The sequence below is a fragment of the Hippichthys cyanospilos genome, chromosome 3 (genome assembly GCF_059441005.1).
Source record: "Hippichthys cyanospilos isolate Australia breed blue-spotted pipefish chromosome 3, RoL_Hcya_1.0, whole genome shotgun sequence".
Classification (NCBI taxonomy): domain Eukaryota; kingdom Metazoa; phylum Chordata; class Actinopteri; order Syngnathiformes; family Syngnathidae; genus Hippichthys; species Hippichthys cyanospilos.
Window position 1 is genome coordinate 24439513 of NC_142371.1, and position 16446 is coordinate 24455958.

Here is a 16446-nt window from a genome sequence, read left to right on the forward strand (position 1 = left end):
TATGCATATGTAATGTCTAATGGCAATATGTCAATTAATTCATGTTAACATGACATCACAAAATCAAGCTATTTTTATTGTCTGAAATCTAAATGTACATCATGCACACGTGATAATGTACATTATCTTTATGGTGCGCCAAATACATAGTACAGCTTATTTGGTGTTCGAAACTGGCTTTGCAAAGCGCTTCAACTATTTTTATTTTACAATGATGCGTCAAGCAACCTTTTCAAGTAAGACTACGCAAACGTCCGCCCCTTTTCTTTGTGCTGGTGAATCATCACGGTTTGGTTACAACGGTAACAGAGTTCAGCCACAGGTAGTAAATAGAACTGCGTTGACTGAGTTCATTATATTTTTAACACATTAAAAAATGTTAAATGGATCTTCAAAGTTAAAGCATTAACTAATTGTGTTTATATATATATATATATATATATATATATATATATATATATATATATATATATATATACATATATATATATATATATATATATATATATATATATATATATATATATACATGTATGTATAAACTAGAGTACAGTAGTTTTTAAAATATTTTTAGACATAAATACTCAAAGATAGAACAGATGTGCAGCCATTTTGTTTGTTATAAAGAAAGTTTAGAAACGATTCGGCCCCTAACAAAAACAAGTTTGACACCACAAAATTGGATGTTGAAACAGCAAAGTTCCCAACAGTGGCCCTCCACTTTCCGGCATTCCGAGCTTGCAATCGATACGGGATAGTTGTGGTTGTGCTCGGAAACATGAATTCTAATTTCAAAGAATAGTTTTCCTCTTTTACGCAGAGGAATTCTAATTTCACAGAAGAGTTTTCATCTTGCCCAAAGATGACAAAGAATTAAATGCCATTTATCTTCCATTGTGAAGGACAAAACAAAAGAGAAAAAAAATTATCAACAACATTGCTGACACGCAGAAGTGAATACAGTAAAGAATGGCTGCGATGAGGAGGATGTATTAGTATAAGCAGAGGGACAATCACTGAATTATTGATTCCCTCATTAGGACTTTTGTCAGGACCATTTAGCCGCTTTATTGATGGGCTTTCATTAGGTCTACTCGCAAGGTAGAGCGACTCACGGCTGATTTATTGCGCGGTCAATGAGAAGAGAGCAAAGAATGTATACAACTGGACTGAGGGTGTTTGGACGTAAACAAATCAGGACAGTGTATTCAAAAGCGATGCTAGGTGATTTGTGGGGCAAATGAGCCACATGGCTGGCAGGTGCGAGTGAAAAATGAGCTGCTGTCAACTCCAACCTGTAGATAAAGTGGATATTAAAAAAAAGTCTGCACACCTTTGTTCAAACGCCATGTTATCGTGACATATGGTGAAATATTGCGGCCCTTGAGACACTGTTGTTTCACTTGTTTTGTTCCTTCCCAAATCCGTACCTCCTCAACCCAATTTGGTCGGCACGGTGGAAGAGTGGCCTCACCGTTCAGAGTCCCGAGTTCAATTCCCCGTGCCCATATGGGTTATCTCCGGGTGCTCTGGCTTCCTCTCACATTCCAAAAACATGCACGGCAGGTGTATTTGACACTCTAAAATTCCCATAGGTGTGATTGGGTGCGTGAATTGTTGTTAGTCCCTGTGTGCCCTGCAATTGGCTGGCAACCAGTTCAGGGTTTCTCCCGCCTACTGCCCGTAACAGCTGGAATGGGCGCCAGCAAGTCAGCGATCCGAGTGAGGATACGCGGCTATAGGAAGTGGATGGATGGATCCACAAGCAAGCGGCAAAAGACAGAGTATGACAAGAGGGCCACTCCTGGCAATCTGCACCACTTAACCTAACAAGCTAACACCATGGCAACAAATCACCTGGCGCCAGTGTTCATTAGATAATTAGCAACCGGATCAGATTGTCATTTGTTCCTTGACGACTGACGCCAAATACGGGATCCATCACAAAGACTGGCAGCGGTGGGCTTGTTCATACACTAATGACCAGGAGACTAATTATCGGAGGTAACGATGCGGCACTCTTTCGAGGGTCACAAAAGTGCAGGTCTATATTTCGAAGAGACACGTTTCAGGTAGCCACATCGGCCAATATGATGATACTTAAAAATACAAAATAAAAATGAACACAAAAAAGTCAGAATGAAAATGTCAAATTCTAGTTTCCTGAAAAAAGTACATTTTATTTTAGTTTTTTAATAGGGAAACTAGCACTCCAAATTATTGTATTTTAGAAAAACACATGACATAATTGTCATAAAGAACTAAACAATTTTTGCTGCATTTTTTGCTTCATTGCAATGAAGATTGTGCTGCTCCTTCTGATATGCCTGCGCTGGCCAGCTGGGGGCAGTGTAGTATATTAGTGGTGTCACTACTGAATATTTTCATCAATGTTTCTGTTAGTTAATTAAATAATCAGATACATTTCTATTTTGTATATAGGTGTATTAAAAATGTTCCTCAATTTTTCTCAAATGTTTACCAATTATTGGTGTTTATTCTGTTTTTGTTTAGTGATTCAGCATCAACTTGACAATTAAACAATATCAAATGAGGGGGATTGATTTTGTACTCACCAACCTTTTTGAAACTGTTTTGATTACTGGTTCGGTCACAGGGAAAGCAGATGTTTCCAAATGCCTTATTTTGATAAAACATAAAATATAATCGGTCTCATGAAGTACTCAAAAAACAAACAACAAAATCAATGTATAATTATTGTTGCGAGGCTGACAAGATATAAACTATTTTAAGGTAAACAATAGCTCTAGAATATTACTTTTTTATTAAAATAGTTGATTAATTTAATAATCAATTAGTTGTGGATTAATTGCTTAATTTTGAAAGCTATATAGTATATATAAATAAACACAGGGAGATACACAGAGCTTCACAGCAAACAACAACAAGATTGTTGGAGAATAAAGAATATACGCCTGTGACCTGCGCTATTTGGGCAAATATGTCAGTAAATGCTGTATGCAAATTTAACTATGCAAGGGTCCAATACAATTATTCCTACGTGTATTACCTGACAATTTATATTCAAACAATTCTCGAAAGCTGACGATAAAAATGAAAAGTGCCTGTGATCTCCTTATTGTTAAATATCACAACCAAACACCAAATATGATTTTGTAAAGCCGCTCCTCTTCCAAAGCTATATAACTATAAGAAACACAACATATGACAAATAAACGGCAAATAGTCTCTTAAGCGTCCATTTTGACTTTGAGATAGACAAAGACGAGGCGAAACGCGGCTTCCCTCAAAGCGGCTGCTTCTCCGCAGGACGTCATGCAAACTTAATGATGCTTCCCGTGGGAGCGATGAGGAGGCAAAAAAAACAATGCCGCTCAAATAATAACGCAGGGGCAGACCTTAAAACCGAGGACGTGTGACTGGACCTGCAGTGTATCAATGCAAAGCATATGTTGATGGCTGCTTGGGTTGCTCTCATGACATCAGCTTTTGAAGTTAAGCTGAGTTTTGCTTTTATATCAAATTTTTGATTTTACCTAACTGGAATATCAACTAATTTAATCCCAGACATTCACTACCAGTTACTACTTTATATATATATATATATATATATATATATATATATATATATATATATATATATATATATATATTTTTTTTTTTAGTCAAGAATATGGCTCAAGGCGTGCCTAAACTGGAACTAAAAGAAAAAAGTACTAGAGTAAGCAATTACTTTCGTTAATTATTCACTTAATACATTAAAGTAATTGATTATTGTAGGTACTTAAGTGATCAATTAAACCAATTGTTTTAGTGTTGAAATACCTAAAATAATTGATTAGTAGAACCTTAGTACCTTTAGTACTTTTAGTATCTAAAGGAATCAATTACTTCAAGACATTTAGTACCTAAAATAATAGATTACTTTAGTACCTAATTCTTTAAGTACTTAATTCAACCAGCTGTTTTTAGTCTCTTGTTTGGCTAAACATTTTAAAATTAAAAAAAAAAAAAAACAAACATGTATAACTTCATGAGATTGAATGACTCAATTAAAAAAAAATAATAATAATTTGGGATTGAATGAGTTGAAATCTGATAAAGACAAAAAAATAGAGAAATATCAAAGTAGATCAATAGAAAATTATAAGTGGTAAACGTGAGATCTCAAAACCGTTGATGTGACCTGAGTGTTCATTTGCATCAACCACACCTATTTGATTCCAAAAAAGGGAATCTGTTTGAGGGAGCTCCAATCCATCTAGGCGAGGTTTAAAAAAAATCGTTTCACACTTTATCCAATTTTCAAAAGTGCTGTGTAATCAAAATCTTGCTAAAAACAGAACCTGACAACCAATCACAGCTCAGCTTACAAACATCACATGACATCCTAGAAAACAAAAGTACTTAGCTACTGTGATGTCATTTTCAATCAACAGCAAGTGGCAAAATGGTCGCCCCTGAAATGGATTATGCATCTTAATTCATTTACCATAAATACAATATTAAACTGCCATGTTTAGAAAATTGGGCATCCAAAGAACGCAATGTTTAGAAAACGTTTAACTTAATAGCACGATCATCACACCTATTCGCTAGCCTGTCTGGTTAGCATTAACTTAGCAGAAAGCAAAGTTCTGTAGAGATATAGAGCAAAGTGATCAAGATTTTTTTAAATTTTTTTTTTAGTCCAGGCCTAAAACCCCAATCCCCCAATCTTCCCCTCACTACCTGGTCATCAAAAGCGCTCAAGTTGAGCGTGGCGTGGCTGCCCCGAGGCCAAAGCACCTTTCCGTGCACTTTACACAGGTCGCACTTAACACAACACAGGCTCCATTGATTTTCTCCAGCACTGACACTTAATCTAACCCGCAGTGATCTACGACCTTATTCGAGCACTAATTTCTTCTTGATCAGAGGTGATAAATATCGCATTGACATAACCAACTCTTTGCGCGCCGCTTCAACGCGCCGCCGTGGTGTTTGAGTGCGGCGCCGCCTGTAGCGCTCGCAGCTCCGCTTGGCACTTTGAGGAACGAGCAGAGTCGCATCGGGGAACAAGAAACGTGTACTTTTGCTTTAAAAGCAGGAAGACTTTTTAAAGAGCGTTCAGAAAATGTGAGCAACAGAGAATATGGGCTTGATATGATCTTGCAATATTGCATTTCAAAGCAGACAAATTGTGCTTTTGTTTACCATTTTGTCAACCACAGAATAATTGCCTAAGTTTTGTTTCAATGGTTTTGGAAAAGAAAAAAAAAGCATTTTTAGGACCTAAATTCATATTTTTTATCCGTTTTTTTCCCCCTTACTCGTTAAAACATCTAGTTTCGGATTTGGTTGCAATATCAATTAAAAATATGAATGTGCATTCTAAAAAAAGGGTTTTTTCTTGTTATCTAAAAACATTGAAATATGACTTTCCACAAACATACAAAATACAACTTATTCTAGGTGGCTCACGATTAATAACAGCTTCCGGATGTCTTAATAAAATGTCTGTATACGCTTTCATTTTTTGATCATTACTTTAAATTCAAAGTATTTGTATTAAAAATCCATCTATCCATTTTCTTAACCACTTGTCCTCCTAAAGGCTTACTGGTGCCTATCACAGCTGTATTTGGGAAGTGGGCGGAGTACACTCTCAACTGGTTGCCAGCCAATCACAGGGCACACAGAGACGAACAACCACTCAAACTCATAAACACGCCGAAGAGCAATTTGAATTGTCCGGTATCCCTACTATGCATGTCTTTAAGAATGTGGGACACCAGAATATCAAAACCCAGTTGGGCACGGGGAGAACATGCAAACTCCAAACACGAAGGCCAGAGCCGGAATCAAACCCACGATATCCACATGTGAGGCAGACATGCAAACCAAAATATTACAATATTACGGCACAGTGTATTTCCTTCAATAAGTTCGATTAGTATTTTTAAATCTAAAAAAGCATGCAGACATTTAACAAAATGTCACGTAGTAAACAATTTAACTTTTTTTTTTGCTTCAACTGAATGCAGGTTGTGCTGTATAGATAACAATTGCTCAGTAAGCCACAAAAATGATTGGATCTCCGCAGTTAAAGATTTTGAATCAGAGTGTTGATATATTGCCTGTTTACATGTGTTGCTTCACTCTTTGTGTTAACATCATTTCAGGGTTACAACAAAAACACTGATGCGACTCATTTGTCGCTCAAAAGCAACTGCATTCTTTCGTTAGCAATAAGCTAAGCACATGGTTGTTTGAAATGCATATGCAATGCTTTATGTTTTAGTTTAGATTGAAGCTAAACTTCAACTGCCTCTCAATATTGGAATTGGTACCCAACCGGGATTTGAGATTTATTTAGTTGAGGACAAGTTAAGTGGCCTCAAAAGAAGAGGTTAAATGTATTTGTGTGTGTATGTGTGTGTGTGTGTATGCGCTCCTACTGAGCTGTGGGACAGGGGCCACAGGTGAGATACCTCTAAATTACACACGAGTGGTCATTAATTATAGATGACACTTTGGTCGCATAAACGATCTCACTCTCAAATGAGGTCCGAGGGCGGCACAAGAGTGTGCGTGTGTGTGTGTAATTTAGAACACTGGTTGGTTCTCAACATGTGCGCGCACACACACACACACACACACACACACACACACACACACAATGTGGTGTAGCCCCATCCAGCACATGGCGGCGCTTTGATGAACACGGCTCATTATGCTAAAGAGCGCCGCATGCCCAGGCTTCCCTGCGCCTTCGGGAAAGGTTAACTCGGGATGGTTACACAGCACAGTCGGGGCCTGGGGGCCCGTGGGGGCCCCCGAGAGGGCAGGGCATCCCGGGAGGGGCGCGCCGGGGCCGTTAGATGTCTCAGGACCTTAAATAGAAGCCCAAATATCAAGGGAACATCAAGGCACTGGTAAAGATCCACACTTAAGCAACACAACCGAAAGAAACGAGCTGGTTTTATTAACTCAGGTTCGGTTCGGTTTTTAACAGCAAACGTGGTGAACGAGTGGTCTCGTTGGAGTACGGAATGTGAGAAGAATTGCTATTTTTGTATAGGGATAGTAAGCAAACAATAAACAAGAAGGTTCAACATCTCTTGATGTGAACTAAATATAAACAGAAATATCGGTTGCTTTTTAAACCAGAATTTCTCCTGCTGCCATAGTTGCAGCCATATGACACCTCGGAAATTCTGTCAACACCTGACATGTTGCTAAAGTGGCCAGACTGGTGCTAACCCCAAAAAAAGATTAACGATATGAGCCACAGTCACATAACAAGGGGCTGCCGGGGAGGAACCTGAAAATTGGCTGCTTCCAGTAAAGTGCTTATTGGACCAGGTTGAAGGGAAAACGCTCAATTCCAAAGCCCAACACAAAGCAGGATAAAGGATAAAGCTAAGTGTTAGTTGAAAGAGGCTCTAAATATTCACAAGGAACACCTTTGTCAGCACTTATTCAAAATCGAATACTACACCAGTAATCTTACTATAAAGTCAGACAGCTAAACTATAGATTATTTATCAAATATTTTGCCTTTTGGGGGGGGGTCATTGTACGTCTGAAAATTTTTAGGCTCTGTAAACAGTTGGAAAAATGTGCCCAAGCTATAAGCTTCCCAAATCGGGATATGAAATTCAACATCACTGTTATGATAACAGGAGGCGTACATTTTTTTTTTTTAAATCTGAGGAACCCATTCCTAGATTTGAACAGGAAGTGAGCCATTTAGGTTCCGAAGCTAACTGTAGATTTTGAGGAGAAGACAAGAGAGAAGAAAAAACAGAAAGATGATAAGAAAAGGAGAATTAAGTGGAAGACCAAGGAAAACAAAGAAAATGAAGAAGAGGAAGAAGAAAATAAAAGGATGAGGATTAGACAAGAGTAAGGAAAAAATGAAGAAAAGATGGAGAAGCAAAAGAATAAGAAGAAATAGGGGTGGATTATATAAAAGAAAAAGAAAATGAGAGGGAAGAAGAGGAAGAAATGGAAGAAGAAGAAGAAGAACAGGAGGAAAAAGAAGAAGAAAAAGTAAAAGGAGAAAAACCACAATGACCTATGCACTGAAAGTCAAAGAAGACTTTTTTTTTTTCAAGGCACTACCGCAGTCAGAAACGAAATCCATTGGACGGACGGCGGTAATAAAGTTAAACAGCGCTGCAAAAACAAAGCATTAATTAATCCATAGTGACACTAAACCGCCCCGAGGTTCAAACTTTCCAATCCTGCCTTATGTCTTTATTTTCCCGCCATCCTTCCTTTTCCCCTCCGAGTCACAGATTAAGGCCTAATTATATTAAGAATCAGCAAAAAATGTGGCACGGTGGTAGGAGGAAGCTTCCATTTTAAGGAATGCGGTCGAGGAAGAGTAGGAGGAGGAGGGGGCCCGGCCTTCGTCACGGGTCGGCTGATTGCCTGCTTTTAATCCTCGACCTCATTATCACCTCCAGGTCCGGCAGTGGCAGTAAATGAATCTATCTGCCGAGTGTCAAATCTTCACACCTTGGCCCTGGTAATCACCCCAAGGTGCAAATACACAAGATGGATAGGACGCGAGGTGCCGAGGGAAGGGGGGAGGGGCGGGGCGTCGGGGAGCAGCGCCAGAACCCCACATTCCATCAAGAAAATCTCCCCCGTTCGTAATTAAGGCAATCGTCCCATTGTTGTTTGGCGGTTAAAGATGATTAAATATTCAGTTGCTTTAAGGTCAAACCACTGACGAAATATACACGTGACACTTATGTGACAAGCATACGGATTACCGTCGTCACATTAAAATGTAAAATTGTTTTTAAATACCAATGTATGGAAATATGCTAGTCTGTCTTTTCCTGTCACTTTTGTTTGCATGATGTCTCTAAAATGTTAGTTATGACTATATTTGTATTTTATTTATGAGCTGCCCAAGAAAAAAAACATTCAAGCTGTTTTTTTTTTGTTTTTTTTTTGCTATATGATGCACCCAAGTAAAAAAATATTTACTGAAACGCTACTGATCCCTCCATTTGTATTTTTTTGCAGAATATTTTATTTCATGGTAATTCTAACTAAACTATTCACAAATTTACGCAATTTGTGGTCCAGGAGTCCACTTTATCTGAATCCTAAAACTTTTCCTCCAAAAAACAAATGCTGAGTTTGACTAACCACATAAAGTTCCGTATGCGGTATGTAAACAAATGGGAACAGGACACTTTTTTTTTTTTTTACAGCTGAATTCAAACTTTTTAATCACATGTTTGTTCAGCTTGGGTTTTTTTCTTTCCAAAGCGAATGTTTGAAAAGAAATCTGAAATATTGTAATTTTGGCAAGACGGTGGAGACAAAAAAATCAATACATTTTGAGGAGCCATAATTTTAGTGAGATTATTGATAAACTTTCCCTATGATTAAAATTATTTTTTTTAAGTCAAAAACTTTTTTTCATGTTATTGTATAATAGAATGTCTATTTGAAAGCACAGGTTTTATTTTCATAAAAAAAAGAAGTGTTTTGTCCCTCCACAAGCATAATCTATCATCTCCCAAATATGATGTTAAAAGAACAAAAAAAAACACATGGAGAGCTACACCATATGCACATTTTTGTTTTATCTTAAACACATTTCCTTTAATCTCATTTTAAAAAACACGAAAGCTTAGAATATTTTTAAAATACAGTAAAAATCGTCCTGCATGGTATTTTTCCTTCTTCCATTTAATTACTGCATATGAAACTTCAAACAAGCGCATCCCAGTTGTTTCTACACCAATTTACTAGGCTCAGTGAAAAATGATTGAGGTATTTTAAGAAAATGATTCTGTCTGTTATTTGAATCCCGTTAATAATTCACACGGGCGAATGGGTTTAGGATCTCTCTATTACACACTATCTTTGCCGTTTCAATAATGCATGCGCATAGTTTCGCAAGGTAGCAGAGATTTTTGTTAGATTTGTCCACGGAGGTCATGACCATTGGGAGTATCGCAACTTATCATGGCGGCGTGTCAAAAGTCATTGGGGTAAAAGCTACCAGAGATATACCAGAGATTGACATCAGTTCAAAATCAGTCTCATTTTAAGGTATCAAGAGCCCTTTAAGGATGCAACCAATCAGATATTGACTTGATATTGAATCTGTTGCACTATGGATGGGTCAGTATGTATACCGGAGCTTGATACCAAGTTGATAAAAGCCTCGTTTTGGATGTTGATACCAATCGCCGATACTACGGATGGGTGAGTGGCACAGATACCAGGGATTGGTATCAAGCTAATAACAGGCTCATTTTAAGATATCAAGAATCCGTTAAGGATATTGATACCGATCACCGATACTGACATTGTAGTACTAATACAAAGTACTAATACCAGGGATTAGAATCAGGCCGCTATATTAAGGTGTTGAGCCTTTGTTAAGAATGCTGTTCCCAATCACTGATACTGATATTGAATCAGTATGCACTATGGATGGGCGAGTACTGATAACGGGGATCGATATCAGGATGATACCAGCCTTGGCATTGAGTAACTCTGGTAGTTAGTGCTACACAGAGGCCATCTGACATATCGGCGAATTATTTTCTGTCAGAACGATACTTATTCAGAGTACATATTTTCTCATTGTATGCATCTTAAGTTACGGTATCAGTCACTTGGTATCGTGAGCACTCCAGAGAGAATACTTGCACTGGTATTAGTCTGGAAAAAAAAAGTGGTCTCAAACATTCCTAGCGCGCATCTCCGAAAATGAGTTTTTCTCCAAAAATCAAAATAAAACAGCGGATTACACGTGTTCCATAACCAGCTTTCACATCCGTGCAGGATGAGAGTCAGGAGGACGTCGCTTGCCTGAATGGCGCACCAGGAGCAGGCTAACATATGCTAACGAGCACAAATGGGATTATTAGGAGGCGGCGTGTCATCGCTCTGACTGATCCAGCATGTCAAAGTAGCCAAGCCAATTCAATTAGGGCCTGGATGACTCCCCGCCGCTAGTGGAGACGTATGGGCACACGTTAAATATTGATGGAAACATACTGGAGATGCCACATTTGTCCGCGTGCGAAAGGTGAACACGTCTCCTGCAGCTCAACGCAAAGGCTAAATATGAGGAGCGTCCATTCGTCATCGGTGGAGACGCTAAACGGCGGCAGGGAGGAACCACACCTGATGAGCCGCTGCCTTAATTACTAAGTACATAAAGTAACCCATTACCTTACTATTTTAATCGCTAAATTGTTTACTTTAGTCCCTGGTTACCTAAACTACTTACTTAGTACTTCATTGATTACTTCAGTACTCAATGTATTTTTAGACCATTGTTTAGTCAAACCACTTGAATAGAAAGTAAAAAGTACCTGCAATTGAATGTCTGGAGTGTCTAAAAGTGAATGGTGCTAAAATAAATTAAGTATTACCGTGATTCATTATTTAATTACCTACTTAATTACTTTTGTGTATAGGAACTGATTACCTTAGTACCTAAAGTAACTGATCATTTTAGTACCTAAAATAGCTGATTACTTTCGTGACTCAAGTATTGATTACTTCCGTAGCTAAAGTATTTGATAACCTTAATCTTTAATCCTTAACCTTTAAGTACCTAAAGTACTTAGTTATTTTAGTACTTAATTATCTAAAGTAATTGATAACTTCAATGTTGAATAAATTCTTTGACCCTGATTTAGCGAAATACTTAAAAAAAAAATTCCAAAGTACTCTTAAAAATGCCTTTGGGATAGAAAAATTAAATATGCAAATATAAATTGACAATTTACCATTAGTATTATACACCTACTTTTGCACCTTCTATTTATAAAGTAAAACGCATGTGCAAAATGATTTATTTATTCATTTGTTTGTCAAAAGAAGCATGTCGCTTACCTGCTGTTGAATTTCTCTGGGTGTTTCTCTCTCATCACATGAAAACGATGTGCGATGGAGGCGTCCTGAAAAACCACAAACACATTTCTTAAAATGCAATTTTTGAAATCAACATTTAGGTCAGGTGAAAGTGAAGTAATAGTATTCCTTTTAGGATTATTTTGTGGAACCAAAAATATAAATATATTTAGAAAAGTGGTTGAAAAAAAAAAGATAGTAAAAAATGACAGATTACAGAATGATTTGGCTTGAAAAAAAAAGATGGTTTACTACAGATCAAATAATATCAAGCTTTTGGAGAAAGTAAGCGAATGATCAACTTATTGTTGCAAATCGCGAGACTGTGCGAGGCAAGCACTTGCTCATTACCAGAACGCCGCGTGGCATGCGCTTACACCTCGGCGTGAGGAGAGGTGGAGCGCTATGGACAGGAAAGGCCCGATGACGGAGGCTGCGTCGTCTTAGCAGCTAATTAAGCAAACGCACGTCGTCGATAATCACAGCTCCAGGAGGCTCCAGAAACCGTGCAAACTGACCTGCCTTCCCTTCCTCCAACTCTACTCCTCTGTTACTCTTGACCGGCCTCTCACCCTCTTTCGCGGCTTCCCGGGCGGAAGCCGGAAACTAGCGGCCCAAAAAGTGTGAGCTTTACCAAAACTGGCTTTTTTTTTTTTCTTTTTTTTTTTTTTAGCGTACCATATGTTAGAGAATAGTTGCTGGCATAGACGCTTCAATGGTATATTAACACAGCCATGTCTGCTAGAATCATTTAAGAAATCAAACTTTTGGGGGAAAGGGGTTTCACTTTCAAGTTTCCTTGCCATAGAATTTGATCAAAAACTTTGAATCTTCTGCTTGGATGTCACGAAATCTAGTAAACAAAGTAATCGCCAGTTTAAGGAAGTCAAATCCAAGACATTGTCTGCAATTTTTACAGCTTAGTAATTGATTTACTTTACTTTTGTATAACTTTCTTTGAAAATCCATTCATTGTTTTGAGAATCGTTCAACTTGGAAAAAATTACGTTTTTTTTTAGGACAAATATTAATTTATGGTTATTTCTTTTTGAAAACATGTCTGACACTTTATGTTGATTATTTTTTGTGGGCAAATATTTATTAATAATAAGTCAATGATTTATTTTCCGAAAACATGATGATTCATGTATATATATATATATATATATATATATATATATATATATATATATATATATATATATATATATATATATATATATATATATATATATATATATATATATATACACACACACACAGTATGTAGTTGTTGTTTTTTTTATAGAACAAGTCTGACACTTTATTGATTATTTTTTGTGGACTAATATTTATTACTAATGAAATTATTTCATTTTGATAACAAATTACTTCCGTGACCCAAAAGAGGACACGTAAGGTTGATTTTTTTTTGTGGACCAATACAAATGAAGTTTGAACTGGTCAAAAGTTGACTCAATCAGACACTTATGGCATGTTTTTATATTAGCATGATGGCGCTCACCGTGGCTGTCATCTTCTGTTCGGTGAGGTGAACAGAGTAAGAATTTCTCCATGTGGTTTTGTGCTATACATATGACAATAATTCTCTACATATACAGATCGTCTCCTATTTAAACCATGTTTATCGTATAAGGCGCCTAATGCGAATAATAGAAGATGGAGTGGAGCTGGTGCGGCGAAGCTTAAAGTAATCAAGTGAGGGCGTTGACATTTCCTTTAATTCTCACTTCTAAGTGTCGTCCGCAAAATGCTGGCAAGGCCTTTGAAAAAAATGGGCTGAACTCAGCAAAGTTGTCTGGCTTGATAACAATTTGGAAGAATACGGAAAGCGAGTTACCGCAAACTTTTTTTGTTCGGGGGGGGGGGGGCTTGTTCCTCTCAACCCTCCCGTTCCTTTGCCTCCTCCCGTCCAACAATGTGTTTTGATCCACTCCCTTTTTGAGTGGCACTATTGAAACACAAGGAGGACCCCCTGCTAGTGCGCAAACTTAGCAGAAGCCAAAAGAGGAACACACCAAAAAAAAAAAAAATCAATGCTTCCTCTTTTTCTTCTTGATGTCTCCTCAAAAAGACCAAAAGAAGTGTTTTGGCTGATTCCCCGCAGACGCACCAGACGGAGAGGTGAGATGATGGATGTATCTGAGGGAACTTGATTCTCTAACAAACAGGACAAGAGCAGCGAGCCGGGAGGGAGTTAGTTATCTCGCCAGTTGTCTCCCCTTTGGCTTGAGGCGTTGACAAGCAACACCTCAAGCTTCAGTGCGGCGACTTAAGGGGGTCAAGCTGCTCGGACAAACCCGCCAAGAAAACGCCGGCCGTTACCAACGCGGGAACTTGGCAGCACGACTAGGAATCTTAAGAGTAACGTTTTCTTTGGACCACTTTCACTTATGTCACTTCGTATTTGAAGCTTGCTTCTGATTCCAATTTTGGTGTATGACTAGGACTGGGCAATAAGTCGAATTCATTTGATTAAGTCGCCATTTTAAAAGATAGAAGATTTGAAAAGGAAATAAATCGTGAAACCGAGATTTTGCAAAAGTGCCAGGATGCTGCTTTACAATAGCTACAGTCGACTTCATTGTGGCATTTTAAAGCATTGTGGTTCGTTTATTTCGGCAGTAAAAAGCTCAAATTTGGTCTATAATGAACTCTTTTAAAAGCAGCCATTTTCAAATACTCCTTTGGAAAGAAAGAAAGAAAGAAAGAAAGAAAGAAAGAAAGAAAGAAAGAAAGAAAGAAAGAAAGAAAGAAAGAAAGAAAGAAAGAAAGAAAGAAAGAAAGAAAGAAAGAAAGAAAGAAAGAAAGAAAGAAAGAAAGAAAGAAAGAAAGAAACCTGGACCAGAATGTCTGGACTCTAAAAAAACAAATTGGCATGAAATTAGTGGCAAAAAAATAAGAAAAAAGTGGCATGAAATTACATCATCATATTTGGAACTAAAGGAGTTAATTTGTGAACTTAATTTTCTTGTACAATTAGTAAAAAATACTAAATAAATAAATAATAAGTACTAAATAAAATAATAATAAAAAATACATAAAAAGTAAAAAAAAAAAAAAATAATAAAAACTAATAGTTAGGTAGAAAACAACCAATCAATCTCTGTTTAGCTTATGACTGTCACATGTTTAACAGGTGAGCACTGATTGGTTGTTACCTGAGCCTTGAACACAGGCGATTTCATTTTGGGTCAACAGCAAGTACAAAAATGTATTTTTAAAGGTTTTAGTTGCACATGAAAAATAATTTAGCTATCAAATAAGACAAAATCCTAACTTTCGAGCAAAACAAACTGACTATTTCTTTAAGCAAGTTATGCACAAACTACAAATAGCTCTGAATGTTACGTTTGTTAAAACTGATTTTTAATCGCTATTCAATATTTTTGTCTGAATATGTTCCACAGGATTTTTTTTTAAACGATCATAAGTTAAAGAACGCCATTCTACCAAAGAAGTAAAAGATCCTAACATGTTACAGTCACCTGCTACACAACCGTCAAATCATTACCAATATAAAAACGTGGCAGGCAAATTAACTCGGGACATGTGTAATGTCGTCTCATAGCTCAAAATTTAGCGCAATTAGGAGCGAGGCCCCGGCGCTTTCATGTGCCTTTCATGTGGGGAGAGTAATGTCCGCCAACAGGAACGCGGCACGGTCATTAGGTCGACTGACTGCATTATGCTAGCGAAGAGCTCCCTCTGATTAGTTCTGTCTCTCAGCTCTGATTGAAATCATTGCATGTCATGCTGAATCTGGGAAGGAAAAATGGTTCATTCTTATCATCTATATATTAAAAAAAGTCATTTTATTAGTCTCATTTGAGTTTTTGCATATATATATATATATATATATATATATATATATATATATATATATATATATATATATATATATATATATATATATATATATATATATATATATAATGCATATTGATATGCCTGATTATATGTATATTTTTACATATGTGTACATATACATGCATATGTACGTAAAAAATGCCCTTCAAATTCTCGTGATGCAACTTTTCCGCAAAGTGATGAAGCTACACAGTTAGCACCGTCGACTGCTGATCTTTTGATTTGGGCCGTGTCATTACAGAAACAATCTAGTTTCCATCAGCATAATCTCTGAGGTAATTATTAGCTTGACTTGTCGCGTAATCTTTACTGTAGCATGCCTCACACACAGCCCCCCCCCCCCCCCCCCCCCGCAAAAAATTATGAAAAATGTGTCAGAAAGTATATGACAATGAAATCTATAGAGAGCTCAAAGTCTTCTTAATCCCCACAAACAAGTTCATTTGTTATCGTCACGACCCACTGCCTGATCCTGCTTTATTTATAATGACAATAGGAGTCAAAGCTTGTACAGGCGCAGATAATTAAAATTATTCTTAGCATTATACACATTGCGTAGATACAGTAGATGCTCATTGATTTGAATCAGGGGACTATCTAATTTAGTCGCATTTGGACGAAATCTCCGTGTGTGTTTTTCAAGGAGCCCTTGCAATGGTCAAAATGGCTGCTTCAAAGTAAATTGACTGAATTCTGGTATTTTCA

General features: G+C 37.2%; 1 protein-coding gene across 2 annotated transcripts in view; it reads right to left on the bottom strand.

The window, feature by feature from the left end:
* The window catches only part of dgkb (diacylglycerol kinase, beta), a 54802-nt gene that overhangs the window by 11322 nt on the left and 27034 nt on the right, over positions 1 to 16446 (bottom strand). For both annotated transcript variants that reach the window (XM_088411120.1, XM_088411119.1), the window contains one exon: positions 11854 to 11918. In XM_088411120.1, coding sequence (XP_088267246.1) covers positions 11854 to 11918 — 65 coding nt within the window. The remainder of the gene's footprint in view (positions 1 to 11853; positions 11919 to 16446) is intronic.